This window comes from Phascolarctos cinereus, unplaced genomic scaffold, assembly GCF_003287225.1.
Source record: "Phascolarctos cinereus isolate Bilbo 61053 unplaced genomic scaffold, phaCin_HiC Scaffold_1;HRSCAF=81, whole genome shotgun sequence".
NCBI lineage: Eukaryota > Metazoa > Chordata > Mammalia > Diprotodontia > Phascolarctidae > Phascolarctos > Phascolarctos cinereus.
In genome coordinates this window covers 195,388,231-195,402,407 of record NW_027555514.1, presented here as the reverse complement: position 1 = coordinate 195,402,407, position 14,177 = coordinate 195,388,231, and the positions used below count along the sequence as shown (strand labels likewise).

General features: G+C 36.7%; 1 protein-coding gene across 10 annotated transcripts in view; it reads right to left on the bottom strand.

Annotated features, from left to right (window-relative positions):
* ERC1 (ELKS/RAB6-interacting/CAST family member 1) overlaps positions 1-14,177 on the bottom strand; it is a 342,335-nt gene that overhangs the window by 22,462 nt on the left and 305,696 nt on the right. For 5 of the 10 annotated variants that reach the window (XM_021001454.2, XM_078156080.1, XM_021001457.2 and 2 more), the window contains one exon: positions 10,059-10,247. In XM_021001454.2, coding sequence (XP_020857113.1) covers positions 10,059-10,247 — 189 coding nt within the window. Of the gene's footprint in view, positions 1-10,058; positions 10,248-14,177 lie in introns of those variants that run through there. The other 5 variants (XM_078156089.1, XM_078156085.1, XM_078156087.1 and 2 more) reach the window with 1 other exon arrangement.

Below are 14,177 nucleotides of genomic sequence, written 5' to 3'. Positions count from 1 at the left end.
AACACTGCATATACATATTCTTTCATTATTTATTTAATGAGGAAGGGCTCTCATTCATATATATATATATATATATATATAGATATAGATATATATATATAGATATAGATATAGATATAGATATAAGAATCAGTTCTTTATACCAGGTATCCCTAAAATCCTCATTTCTTTAATTTCTTTTCCTTAATCTATCATTACAGGTAGCATTTCTAATAATATATCAAGTAATATTAATGGTGATAATGCACATTCTTGCTTTACCTCTTTTCTTACTGGAAAGATCTCTGTTCTTGCATTCACCTTAATGCTGGCCCTTGGTTTTAGGGAAATACTTTTTTTTTTGGAGGGGAGGGCCGCTAGGCAACAGGGTTAAGTGACTTGCCCAAGGTCACACAGCAAGTAAGTGTTAAGTGTCTGAGGCCGGATTTGAACTCAGGTCCTCCTGACTTCAGGGCTGGTGCTCTATCCACTGCGCCACCTAGCTGTCCTGAAATACTTTTTACTATCCTAAGGAAAGGTTTGTTTATACCTATATTGTTTAATATTTTACTTTAAAATGGAGGTATTTTGTCAAAAGCTTTTGATAAAATTTTATTATTATTTTATTATTATGGTCTCTTATATTTATTGATTTCCTTATACTCCTTGCACTCTTGATATAAATCCAACAGGTCATAATCTTTTTAATATGCTGTTATATCCTCAGTGCTAATATTTTACTTAATATTTTGCACAAATAGTAACTGGGGATATTGGTCGATATTTTTCATTCTCTATTTTGTGTCTCCCTGGTTAGCTATTAAGATCATACTTGTATTAAAGAAAGATTTTGGTAGAAACCTTTTTTCCCCCTATTTTTGCAAACAGATTATGTAATATGGGAATTAATTCTTAGAACGTCTGATAGAAATTTCTTATAAAGCCATTTGGTCTTGAAATGTTTTCTCTGGGAGTTAATCTATCTTGTTCAATTTACTTTTATGAAACAGGGTTATTTAAATTCTCTATTTTTTGTTTTATTAATCAGGGTATTTTATATACACACACACAATATCTGTCCATTCATCTAAGTTGTCCATTTTGTTGGCAAGGTAATTTCTGATTATTTGCTTTGGAAGGATCCCTTCTTTTTTTGCTACTGCAAAGAGTTTATGTAATATTGAAATCATTAGTTCTTTGAATGATATAATTCACTTGTAAAAACATATGATCTTGGAGAGGTATTTTTGGGATTTCATTTATGGATTGTTCAATTTCTTTTTCTAGAATTAGGTTATTTATTTCTCCATTTCTTGTTCTGCTTAACCTGTGTATTTAATACTTTTGTAAGTATTCATTTTAAGACATCAAACTTTTGGCATATAATTGAGGAAAATAATTTCTGATAATTTCCTTTACTTCATCTTTATTTGTTGTAAATTCTCTCTTATCAATTTTCATATTGGCAATTTGGTTTTCTTTATTCCTTTAAAATTAGATAAGCTACATTATTAGTTTTCTTTAAAAAAAAGGTCACAGTTTTATTTATTAATTCAATGTTATTTTTGTGTTCAAATTTTAAAATGTGTACTTTGGTTTGCAAGGTTTCTTTCAAATCAAAACTATGTGTAGGATGTGTAAGTATATAGGTATACATAAGTATATAAGTATAAATATATATAAGCATAATTTTATATATAAGTATATCTACTTATCTATAATTATATAAATATATGCAACCCTCCCAACACATATGGAATTAAGAACAAGATCTATTCCACAACAGATAAATTGTCAAAGGATATGAATACACAATTTTGAAAAATTCAAGCCATCAATAACCATATGAAAAAATACTTCAAAACACAAAGAAGAAAAATGAAAACTGACACTGAAGCTCCATACCTATTTAATTGGCAAAGATTACAAAAGATGAAAATGGCAATTGTTGGAACGTTTGTGGTAGGACATGCACACTAGTGTACTGCTGGTGGAACTCTGAATTAGTCCAACCATTTAGGAAAGAAATTTGGAATTCTATTCCAAAGTCAAACTGTGTATATGTACTCTCTGCCCAAGCAATGGCATTATTAGCCATATAACCCAAAGAGGTCAAAGACAGAGATAAAAGTCCTATATGTACAAAATAATCATAATAGCATATTTTGTTGTAGAAAAGATTTGTAGACAAAAACAGTGTCTATCAATTGGGAAATGGCTGAAGAACAATATGAATATAATGGAATATTATTAAACCATAAGAAATAATAAATATGACCAATCCAGAAAAACCTGGCAATATGCAGAGTAAGGTAAGCAGAATCAGGAGCACAATTTACACAATGACCACAGTAATGTAAAGGAAAAGAACTTTCAAAGACTTTAGGGTTCTGATCAATCCAATAATCAATCACGGCTTCAGATGACTGATGATGAAGCATGCTTTCCATTTCTTGGCTGTGAGGCAATGGATTAAAGATACAATAAGAAATACAGACAACGTGTAAATTTGTTTTACTGGACTGTGCTTATTGGCTACAAGGGAATGTTTCTATTTTTTGAACTGATGGATAATAAGAATTATGCAAAAAAAATCCCAAAACCAAAACCACAACAGGAAAAAAAGAAAAGAACACTAATGAAACATTAACTATACACAGAAGACACATGCCAAGGCAGCTGCCTGAATAGGAAGAAGGCCACCCAGATCCCACATACCCCAAATCTTGAAGTTTACATCAAATTGAATGAATATTAATAAATCCAATGAGAAACTACTAGGTGACTTTTTCCATCCCAGAACTGCACAAAAAGTCATCTTTTCCCATCTCCTCCAGCAAAGGAGGATGCCTCTCTGTGCAACCTATAATGGACCACCCTCAATGAGCAGAAGGCTCTTCTGAGAAAGCCCCAGACCGGTGAGAAAGCCAAAGGGTAGGGACCCTGGAAGCCCCTGGGACCAGCAATAGTTAGTACTCAAACTAAGACAGCCCAGGCTGTCTTGATACCTTGTCCTGAGAAAGCAGACCTGAAGTTCCAGCAGATACAACCTCAAGGATGTGGGTGAGGGGAGGGTGAAAGGTGAGTAAAAGACCCAAGGGGACCCAGGTTGTGACCAAGTAGGGTCAACCACCTCATTCAAAATTAGTCAGTAAAGAATGAAGCCTGGATCTGGTACAAAGCCCAATTCAAGAACTGAAGCTGGAGAGATGAGCAAATCAAAGAGAACCTGCTCCAGTATAAAAAATTATGGTAAATTTAATTCCCTAAATTCAAAGTTCAGAAAAAACTTAGAAAGTCAATTTATGTGAGCAAGTGGAAAGAACTATATGATGATGGAGTGGTAACATTCTAATTGAGGGAGAAGAAACATGTTTCCCTTAGGAACTTTCATGTCTTCAAAGGCTACTGACGGAGTTAAATAAGAAAAACTAAGTTCCTGACTGGGGGAGGTGATTGATTCTATTCTTAGGGTGTTAAGAAACGGAAGACGAAGAATACACTAATATAGAAAGGATGAAGAAGAAAGCAGAATTTGCTACTTCTCATAAATGAGGAGTGTGGAAAGAAGAGTATACAAATATGGATGAGTTGGGGGATGTGGCACCTGATAAACTTCATTTTTATCTGAAATGGACAAAGGAGTACTGAACACACACACACACACACACACACACACACACACACACACAGAGTTTGGTATAGAAATACATCAAACCCGACACTGATACAAGTGGGGATGATTCCTGAAATAGAAACTGTTAAAAACTGTTCTCTTGGTTCAGAATACATAGAGAATAACAACAAAGATTTCCCCCTACCTTTCTGATCTTTTTTTCATATGATTCTCCTTCACACACTCTCAGTTCCAATCAACCTCGCCTCCTATAGCATGTGGCCTTTCCTGATCCTCTCACTTACTGGCACTGCTTTCCTCATTAAATTACTTTGTATGTAGTTTGTATTTACTTAATTACATATCTGCTATATTCCTATAGTAGAATGCAAGCTCCTTGAAGCAAGGGATTATTTTTTTTTGTCTTTGTATCTCTAGCTAAATGCTGTACCTTGTATGTGGTATCTGCCCGAGGATTTTTTCAGTTATGTCCAACTCTTCATGACCCAATTTGAGGTTTTCTTGGCAAACGTACTGGAGTTTTATAGATGAGGAAACTGAGGCAAATAGGGTTAAATGACTTTCCTATGATCACACAGCTAGTAAGTAAGTATCTAAGGCCAGATCTGAACTCAGGAAGATAAGTCTTCCTGACTTCAGGCCCAGTACTCTATCAACCTAACTGCCTTCATATATGGTGAGTGATTAATACATATTGTTGAATTTATCGAAAAAATCTGAGACTTGATCACAGTGGTGGTCAGAATTTTCCATGCATGCCTGAGCAAGCCAAAGCAACAGAAAATACAAAGCTAGGTACAGAGTTTGCCATACTGATTCTGGCCAAAATGTTAACACATGATGGGAAAAGTTGGCACTGCTGGGCTTTTGGGGGCAGAAAGGTTTTACTGATCTATTCACAGGAAGAAAGTTATAGTCCTTGGATTGAGAAAAGTCAAGAGATCAAAAGGTGGAGAGAGTTAAGCAATCCTCCAACTTGAAAAAAAAACGGAGTATATTTTGGTTGGAGTAAACGAATACTGTTTTGCCAACTTTAAATAACCCCATGACCAAAGACAGCAACAATCACCACATTTTCTAAACAGATTTTTATGTTGCACCAATCTTTAGATTTATTTTCTCTACTGCTTTCTGGAATTTTATTCTTACTCCAAACAAAGCTTTTTAATAATTCTGTCAGTTTCATCAAAAAAATTACATTTGCATACACTGGAGCTTCTTTGTATGTGGTAAGAACTTCCAAACTCATTTGGATCTATTACTTACATTCCTTATGAAAGTATGTGCCATATGAGACCTAAACTCATATATGAGAACACCACTTAATAAAAACCTAACAAAAATTCTAAAATGAGAAATCTTAATGTCTTTAGGGAACACATATGTAGATATGTACACACACACACACACACACACACACACACACACACACACAATCTAGATAAGATTGTCCTGATATATCCTGAACATAGCTGGTGGTCCAATTTTACCTAGATGAGAAAGAAATGTTCCAAATTGGTCAAGCAGAAAGAACTCTGGTGGTTTTTATGCTGTCTTAAGGGCATTAAAATTTATATAAACTTCTCAGGCTTCTAATTCTCTATCAAGGTAAGCTCAAAGTAAAGCAACATCTGCCAGTTAGCACCCAGAACGTCTATAAATGCTTGTGCAATGAGTTGATTTTTACGTATTTGTCTTGCTTGTATTCTCTACAGGAATGTATAGCTGAAATGTTAGAGTATGTTCTCTCCCCCGGCTAAGCTTAATCTACTCCAGCTGTCTAAGTAAGCAGAGTTTTAGAGTTTTGGATAAAGAGAACTTTATGTAAACATTAACTCTAAGCTGGAACCAGAAGATGTCAGAAGCTCCAATACAACAGTTTCAATTCACCTCTAGACCCGTCCTTTTGTTCATTTTTATACTTTGAATTTATAATATGAAGAAAACATTAAAATACAGATTTGCATGCTCCAATAGAATCAATATAGGGCTGCTGATGGAGAGGGAAGGAAAAGACTATTCAAACACAGCAATCCCATGACTTGCAGGGAATTACAAATTGAAGGACTGCATTTATAAGATTCTGTAGGCCAACCAGCCTTGGGTTAGGTATCTGTGTTAGGTTCTAAGATAGAGAACGTTCCTTCCATGTAATACTGTCCTTGGTGTCATAGGGCAGTTGTATCAGACTCAAAATAGAAATGAGGCCGCTGACCTATGCATGAGAAGGATCCCTGTGGGCTGCTATTAACTTAGAAAAGCAGCCTCGCTTCAGGGTGTAGAGTGAATTTAGAGATGTAGGGGTAAGGAGAGCCTGGAGTTTGGCTGACTAACTAAAAATTACTGCAGTTATCAGGGTGCTGGTTAAGTAGGTCTAGACCTGTTTAGTGGCTGTGGTGATGAAAGGGAAAATCTGGGAGATATCTGGATGAAAGAAACAACTGCATTTTACAGAAGATTGGACATAGGGGATGGAGAATAGAAAAGAATCTGGTTCCTGATCTGGAAGACTAGAAGAAAGGGGATAACAAATGGCAAACACAGAGTGCCTGAAATGGTTGACCCTGAGGAGGCATTTTCCCTGCAAATGAATTTAAAAATATTAAGTTATCATCCAAATGTTGGGCACCTCAGTTCTTCAAAAATCTAATTCCAGCCATGAGAGTGCTATCTTTCAAAGACAAACTTTTCTGTAATGTTAAAGGCCATCATTATTAATGCTTCCATCCCTTCAAAACCCCACTTTCTCAGTTTACTGGTTGGGGGAATAAATCAGAAAAGCAGTTTGGTTATTCATTCAGTTAAGTGATAACACAACAATGTTCTAGAAATAAGGAAAAGTCTACGATGGTGGTGGCAGCTGCAACTTTCCCATTTTTGCAACTTCATTAATTTTTAAATGCTACTTTGTCTATGGCTCTGTCATGACGTAAACAGTAGACAGGAAGACAAAAAACAAACTTCCCCAGAGTGAGAATCTCCAACTTCCATCATGCCAAGGAATTTGGACAGGTGGTGAAGAAAAGTGTAATTTGGTTGAACTGAGTGAGGGAAGATTTAGGCACTGAAACTTCTTAAAATCTCTTTCTTCTTGTTTTGTGGTTTAAAATGGGAAAAAACAGTTTCAGAAGAAACATTACTGAGCATGAAGATAGAAGATGGCCCGGCTGAAACTGCAATCTCAATAATGAAAGACAATTCTTAGTCAAGAGAAACATGATGGCGCTAAGAGGAAACCTGAAAGAGGGCACAACAGCTAGTGCTGGCAATGGCATCTGCCAACACCTCGTCCACAAGGGCATTTTCATTATGAATCTCTGGCTTCATTCACTTACAACTTTCTAAAAAAAAAAAACTTCTTGGGTTGAAAATTTCCATGCTTGATCTTGTTTCAAAGGTTATTTTTTTTTTCCCTAGGAAAGTCTGAATTAAATCTACCCAGGTATAACTGAATTGCAGGCCTGGAGAAAAATACCATATTCCCCCCCCTTTTAATGACAAGTAGTTTCAAGTGCAAGTAACTCAAAAAAACAACAAATATTAACACGCTTTGCTATGACTATTCCTTCTTGCACAGGCTTTAGTTTTTTGTGAGATTTGAAGAAATTCTCTCCAAAAGAGAGTGACCTTTAATATTGATTGTTCATGTGCACCAGTATTTTGAGTAGGTCTTTAGTTACATTTTCACGAAGTATTAGCAATAAAAAAAAAAGCTATAAATATTTTCCTTTGGATGTCCATCAATTGGGGAATGGCTAGTTGTGGCGACTGAATACTACTGCGCTATAAGAAATGATGAAAGGAATGGTTTCAGAAAAACCTGGGAAATCTCATTTGAACTGTTAAAGAGTAAAGTGAGCAGAATCAAGAGAGTAATTTTATATAGTAACAACAATACCATCAGGACAATCAACTTTGAACGCTGTAGGAACTTCAATGACAAAAGACTCATGATGAAACATGCTATCCATCTCCAGATAGACAAGTGCAGTCTGAAGGGAATTCTCCTTCCTTCCTTCCTTCCTTCCTTCCTTCCTTCCTTCCTTCCTTCCTTCCTTCCTTCCTTCCTTCCTTCCTTCCTTCCTTCCTTCCTTCCTTCCTTCCTTCCTTTCTTCCTGACATGGTTAATGTGAGAATTTGTTTTGCATGGCTATATATAGTTGTAGTGGGCTTTTTTTTCTTTTAAACAGTTTCACAAGAAACATTATTGAGCATGGATTTCACCTCAATGGGTGAAGGGGAAGGTAGATGGGGAGGGAGAGATTTTGGAAATAAAATAAAATTTTAAAGTAATTCTTTTTAATTGAGGGGAAACAAGTGAAAACATTATTTTCATTTTTTCCCTCTCTCTAAAGGAATAAATTCATTATAAAATCATACAGATACACTAAAGCAGAACTCTGAGAACAGTGTAGTTTTCATAGAAAGAAAATGAAGTGAATGAATGAATGAAAAAGCATTTATTAAGTGCTTACTATATGCCAGACACTGGCTAAGTGGTACAGACAGAAATGCTAAAGAATGATAATCCTCGCCCTCAAGGTGTTTCCATTCCAATAGGTGGAGATAATTTAAATAGGTGAGTGGTGGTGAGGGAAGAGTGTTTTGGTTCAGGAAGCAAATGGTTTCTAAAGCAATGGGAGTATCAGTTTAAGTACTGCAGGTAAATAAATCGAGCTGCAGTGCAAAAGCACCAAGGTGGTTGAAGCATAGTTTGATGAGTGGGTTAGGATAGGCATTGTGAGCTTTTACCAATTAGGAGAGCGAGGACCATTAGCTAGATTGTTAAATACATAAATTTTTTGGTAATATGTACATTACAGGGAAGTGAGTAAAACATTAAAACACTGAGATTACATTTTTTGACTTGTGGATTTTTATCTTCAGTTTCCAATACCATATAACAAGAGGGTTCTTTTTGTATGTTTATTTTTTAACCATAAAGCATCATTTTTCCTTAACAAAAGTTAAAAAATAAATGGGAAATACTTATTAATTAGAAAAAATGGTCAGCTCCAAGCTATCTTTAAATATCTGAAAGGCTGTCATGTGAAAGAGGCTGGTCTTGTTTGACCTCAAAGAGCAGAACCTGGAGCAGAGGATAAAAGGTACAAAGAGATAAACTTAAACTTGATATGAGGAAAAATTTCCTAACAATTAATGCTATCCAGAAGAGGAAAGGGTTGCTTTAGGAGGCAGTAGGCTTCTCCTCATGGAAGGCCTCAAAGCCAAAGCAGGATGATCCCATTAGGTATTTGTACAGCGTATTCTCTTTCAGGCATGAGCTGGACCACGCTACCTGACTTCCCTTCAAACACTGAGGTTCTGTGGATAATAGCGTGTGCCTAATACTGAAGGCAGAATGCTTGCAATCAAAGCTTAAACATAGCCCTCCCTCCTATCTCCTCATCCGTCCCTGGCTTTAGAATACACTCCCTTTCATCTACCACATGGTGTTCAGTTTTCCTGCTCATCTCTGCTTTCTCTCTACCTTGTAATATCTATCTGCCTCAGACCCTACTTACTCCCTCTGTCTCTTCACGATGTCCTTTTCATTTTGATTTTGCTAATAAGCCGTTATGTCTGCTCCCCAGTGCTGTCACCTCTCTGCCTGTTCCCTTTTTAGTGTGTGTTCAATCTCCCCTTCCAGCTGCGCCTTCAATTGAATTCAGCTGGCATTTTGTAAATTGCTTACTTTGTGCAAGGCATTATGATAGACTCCAGCGATACAAAGACAAAGTAGTCCCTCCTCTCAAGAAAGCTTCTTTTTCCTATTTTAAGACACAGAAGAAGGGCAACACCAGATTTTTCTATATAAATGCTGGCAGAGAAGGCCACCTGGTACACCTACAGAAGCTAAGTGGACAAAATGCTGGACCTAAAATCAGGAAGACTCAAGTCTGAATCTTGCCTCAAACATTTACTAATCATGTGCCTCTGCACAAGTCACTTAACCTCTCAGCCTCAGTTTTTTTCATCTGTAAAATGGAAATAACAATTGCACCTACCTTACAGGGTGGCTTGTGAGAATGAATGAGATAATATATTAGCTATTACTCTGTGCAGAAAAGCCAACATTTCAAAAGGCTGTGAGACCTCTACTAAGAATTTACTTTATGGAGTAATGTACCTAGGAAGACTGTTTTGGGGTTTTGCGACCTGTCTTATAAATGTTAAGCCTCTAGAAGTTCAGATTTTCCTTAAGTGGTCAGAGTAACAAGCAGTCCTCATATTCATAACACCCGTAAATGGCATGGTTTCTTTTTCTTTGTAGACCACACGGAACTGCTTTATAGACAGAGTCAAAGTGACATCTGTTCCATAGCTAGTGCAACAAATCTTGAATCTGTGTGATACACTCTACAGGCTGCTCCCTATTGGGTCAATATAAACAGCCATGATACTTTAATAAGTTTTCATGGTGGTCCAGGTATAAACTGACCTGCTCCCGGGTCATCTTCTGCAGCTCACTTTCCCAAGCTGCCCGATCATCGTCCAGGTGATAGGAGGCAGGTGGAGTTAGTCCTTGAAGAATCAGGGGATCTCTGTCATGGCAGAGAGACGTCAGATGTCCAATGTACAACTTCAATTTGCTGCGGTTCTGGTCAAGTTCTAAGAGGGGCTGGATTATCTGAGGTGAAAGAATAGGGACCATCAGGGACAATCTGCCTGGGAAAATTCAAACAACTTTTGAATTTCTCTTCTAATATGCCTCAATCAAAAGCAGGATTGTAAATAAAACTGTCCCTATAAATAAAACTCTGACCCTGAACCCTTCTAATCACAACTAATTTCACATAATTACTAAAACAACACATTTTGCCATTTCTACCACTCTGAAAGAAGAAAGGAGAGATTGCTGAGCTTTTCATCAACACAACAAGCAAAAAACAGCATTTAGATAAAGGAGTAACAAAAAAACCCAAACCTGTGGGTTGGTAATCATAGATGACATTCCTAACCCTCCTGCTACTTCACAGCCATTCCCCATTGGGCCAATCTAAACAGTAATCCTGTTTTAGTAGGTTCTTATGAAATTAGTTTCAATAAAGGCTAGTGGAAATTTCTCACTTAAAAGACAAGACTACAATTCATATGGTTCTTTTACCTTCTACAACCACTCTATAGAAAATATCTTTTGTCTAAATACAATGAGTGAAGTGAGTTTGTTACCAAATTAATCCTTGAATTCCTCATATAGGCCTTTTGAAATGTCAGTTAATAAATTCTCATATAGGATGAGATGCCTGACTCAGGCCAGGACTCTCTGTACTATTCCAAGTTCTATGAATTATTCTATGCCTATCTAGACTAGGCACTATTCCCCTGATTTCCCTCCCAGGAAAACATACTGTTTTTTTCTGATTTAGGATCTCATTTTATAGTTACTCCTTACATTTTTAGCTATACCCAAGGCAGTAAAACAAAGTCTGATGTTTAAGAAGAGGTTTGGATACATTTCACATCTCAGATTAGTGTCAGAAAAGCACCTGCCTGATACACAACGGCTGATTGTACAGCCTTACCAAAATGCTGGCAATACTCAAAATGGTCTCTAGGCTTGTAAGGGCTGAGTTTTCCACCTGCACATTAGCAGGCTGGCATGTTTCATCAGCAAGACACCTCTGACCCTACTAATGAATGAACTGCCTGATAATTTTTTAGAAACAGGGGCTTGGTATTTTCATAGACGATATTAAATCCTTCTCTTTATCCCCCAATAATTCTGCACCTTTCCTTTTATCCTGACAATATTTCAATAGATTAACTATTATGAAGTGAGAAGAAAAGGCACCACTAAGTGGCTGTCTAAAACAATTCTTTCCCTACTAAAGACTGGAATACATCTGTATATAATATAATGAATTGTGAAAACTCTAGGAGACATCTGATATTATAAAATTAGAGAGCATAAAAGATTAGGGAAAAGAGTTGGTTTATATCCAGTAGACAGATATACAGAAACTAATGAAACCCCATTATCATTATTTTGGTTATTAAATTATCAAAGAAAAAATAGCATTATGATAAAAGTTATAACACATATATGGCACTGTATGATAGCCTAATAGTAGACTAATGGGATCAGCTCTCTGCTGGAATTTCCTATAAGTTATACATACATACATACATACATACATATATATGTATATATATTCCCCATCAATCTTGGAAGGCAAGTACTGTTTTAATTAAGCATGGGACTCTCTGTGGGTAGGAAAAAGCATTAGAAGTTAAAGGGCATCCCACTGGCAATATCCATTTAAGTGCATTTACACTGTGTTCTTTTGATTACACACCTTTCTAGATTTCACTTTCACAGACATGTTTTTAAGAGTCACATTCCTCACAATGCAGGACAACACAGTTCTATTTTATTTTCTCATTTCCTTTAGTCTGATTTCCTCTACTCCTTTGTCCAAACTGTCAACAAAACAATTATTTCTGGTATTCCCAGTGGATCTGAACAACTTACCTCCCTTTTCAATGTCCAGAGTCCCAAACGCCAGACTAATTCAGGTAATGATTTCCAATGTTAGATTGTCACATCTATGCTGCATGGTTCAAAGATATGAATTTTCACCCAAGAAATGTCTTCTATATTTACTGCTCTTGTGTTTTGAGCTTGAAAATAGGCTGTAAAAGTGTGGCCATTTTGTAGGATTAAAAAATGTGGCAGCAATGGAAGGTTCAGATTTCTTATAATAAAATGGAACTTGACAGGCTACTAGTCCACTAATGTAAGACCAGAAGGTTATTAACAAATCTTTTGGTTCCAATTTTCAGTCATGGGTAAGTTTGTCTCAAATTGATTTAAATGTATCACTTGGGCTTGAATCCTGACTGATTAAAATAAAACAGTACTTGCAGTTTGAAAAAAATGCTACTGAGTAATTTAAGAACAGAATTTGATTTTGTATCTTCTAGGACAAGAATCCATTCTATCCAGTGGCTATTTGGTTTCTCCTCTGCTTATCTATCAAAGAGTATTTGTTGCTTCTGCTAAGGGGATTACTGAAAGTATGTGAAACTGTTCAACGAGTAACACTTCCATACACAATCATAAAGCCAACACCCCAAAACCGAGAGTCAAATAGAAAATAACTTTATGCAATTCAGTTCTGCTAGCATTTATTTAGCATCTACTGTGTATAAAGGACTATGCTGCATGCTGGAAATCCAAAAATAAAAAAGAAAAAGAAAAATAGTACATGTTCTCACTGAGTTAACTACTGGGAGATGCAACATGTATAATCAAGTGAATAATTTGACGAGCAAAAGTACACCAACAACTAGATATATCATGGAAGGCTTTCCATAAGAGGTGACACATAAACTCTGCCTTGAAAGAAGGCAGGTATTGTAAGAGACGGTTATAAGAAGTATATTCCAGGTACTGCAGGCTATGAAGTGGGAGAGAGGGCCTAGCAGGTCAATTTGGCTAGAGCGTAAAGTACACAACACAGAAAAAATATGAAATGTATGCAAAGGTAGGTTGCAGCCAGACTGTGAAGGCTTTACATGCCAAAGTACGGGGTTTGTACTTCTTCTCTAAAGGCAATAGGGAGTCCTTGAAGATCTGATCAGAAAGGTGGCATGTGCGACATGATAAGAGACCTGTGCTTGAGGAAGAAAATCTTGACAGTTGGCCGTGGATGGTTTGGAGAGAGCGGAAATAAGAGCAAGGAGACCAACGAGAAGGCCTTTATAACTATCCAGGCAAGAGTGATGAGGGCCTGAACTTGAGTGGCAGAAAAAGATGAAGTCAAAGCATAACTGTCAACATCCTCTCTCTCTCCTGCTCTTTCTGATCTAACACGGACTGGCCATTTAGTAAACACCCTAAAACTGCTATTGCATAATCTCAAAGGTATGCAAGAGAATTGGTTTGACAGAATGACAGTGTCCTTGAATCCAAAAGTTATATATATTATATGAACCTTGGCAATTATCATCAGACTCATTACCTGCATGAATACATTAGCTACATGGTTCCTACCCCACACCCCCACACCCCCGATGCTACAAAGTCACAGGAAATTTCGCAGAATCACATCGTTGGAAGGGAATTCAGAGGACATCTAGTCTTAACATACATCTGAACATGAAGACCTTCTACAATATGCCCAACACACAGTCACCAAGCCTTTGCATGAAGATCTCTAGTAAGAGGGAATCCACTGCTTTTGGGGCAGGCCATTTTACTTTTGGATAGGTCTCATTGTTAGGAAGTTTTTCCTTACATTGTGATGATAAGCCAATCACCTCCCTTGTTCTGAACATTATACCTTTCTTAATGTTGTCTAAGATTGCAATAGCTTTTCTGGCTGCCACACAGTCCTACTCTAATGCCGCATTATAAGGTACAAATGACCTTGGGTTCTTGAAGGCAAAAGTTCTGGCTAATTCTTCTAAAGTACAAAAGTTTAAAGTGCAGTTAAGAAATACACCATGCCTACTGTATGAGGACCAATTTAGCAACATATAAAGAGACACATCACAAATAGCTTGGCTACGAGTTAAATTCTTTGTCCACAGAAGTACATGAAACAACTAAAAA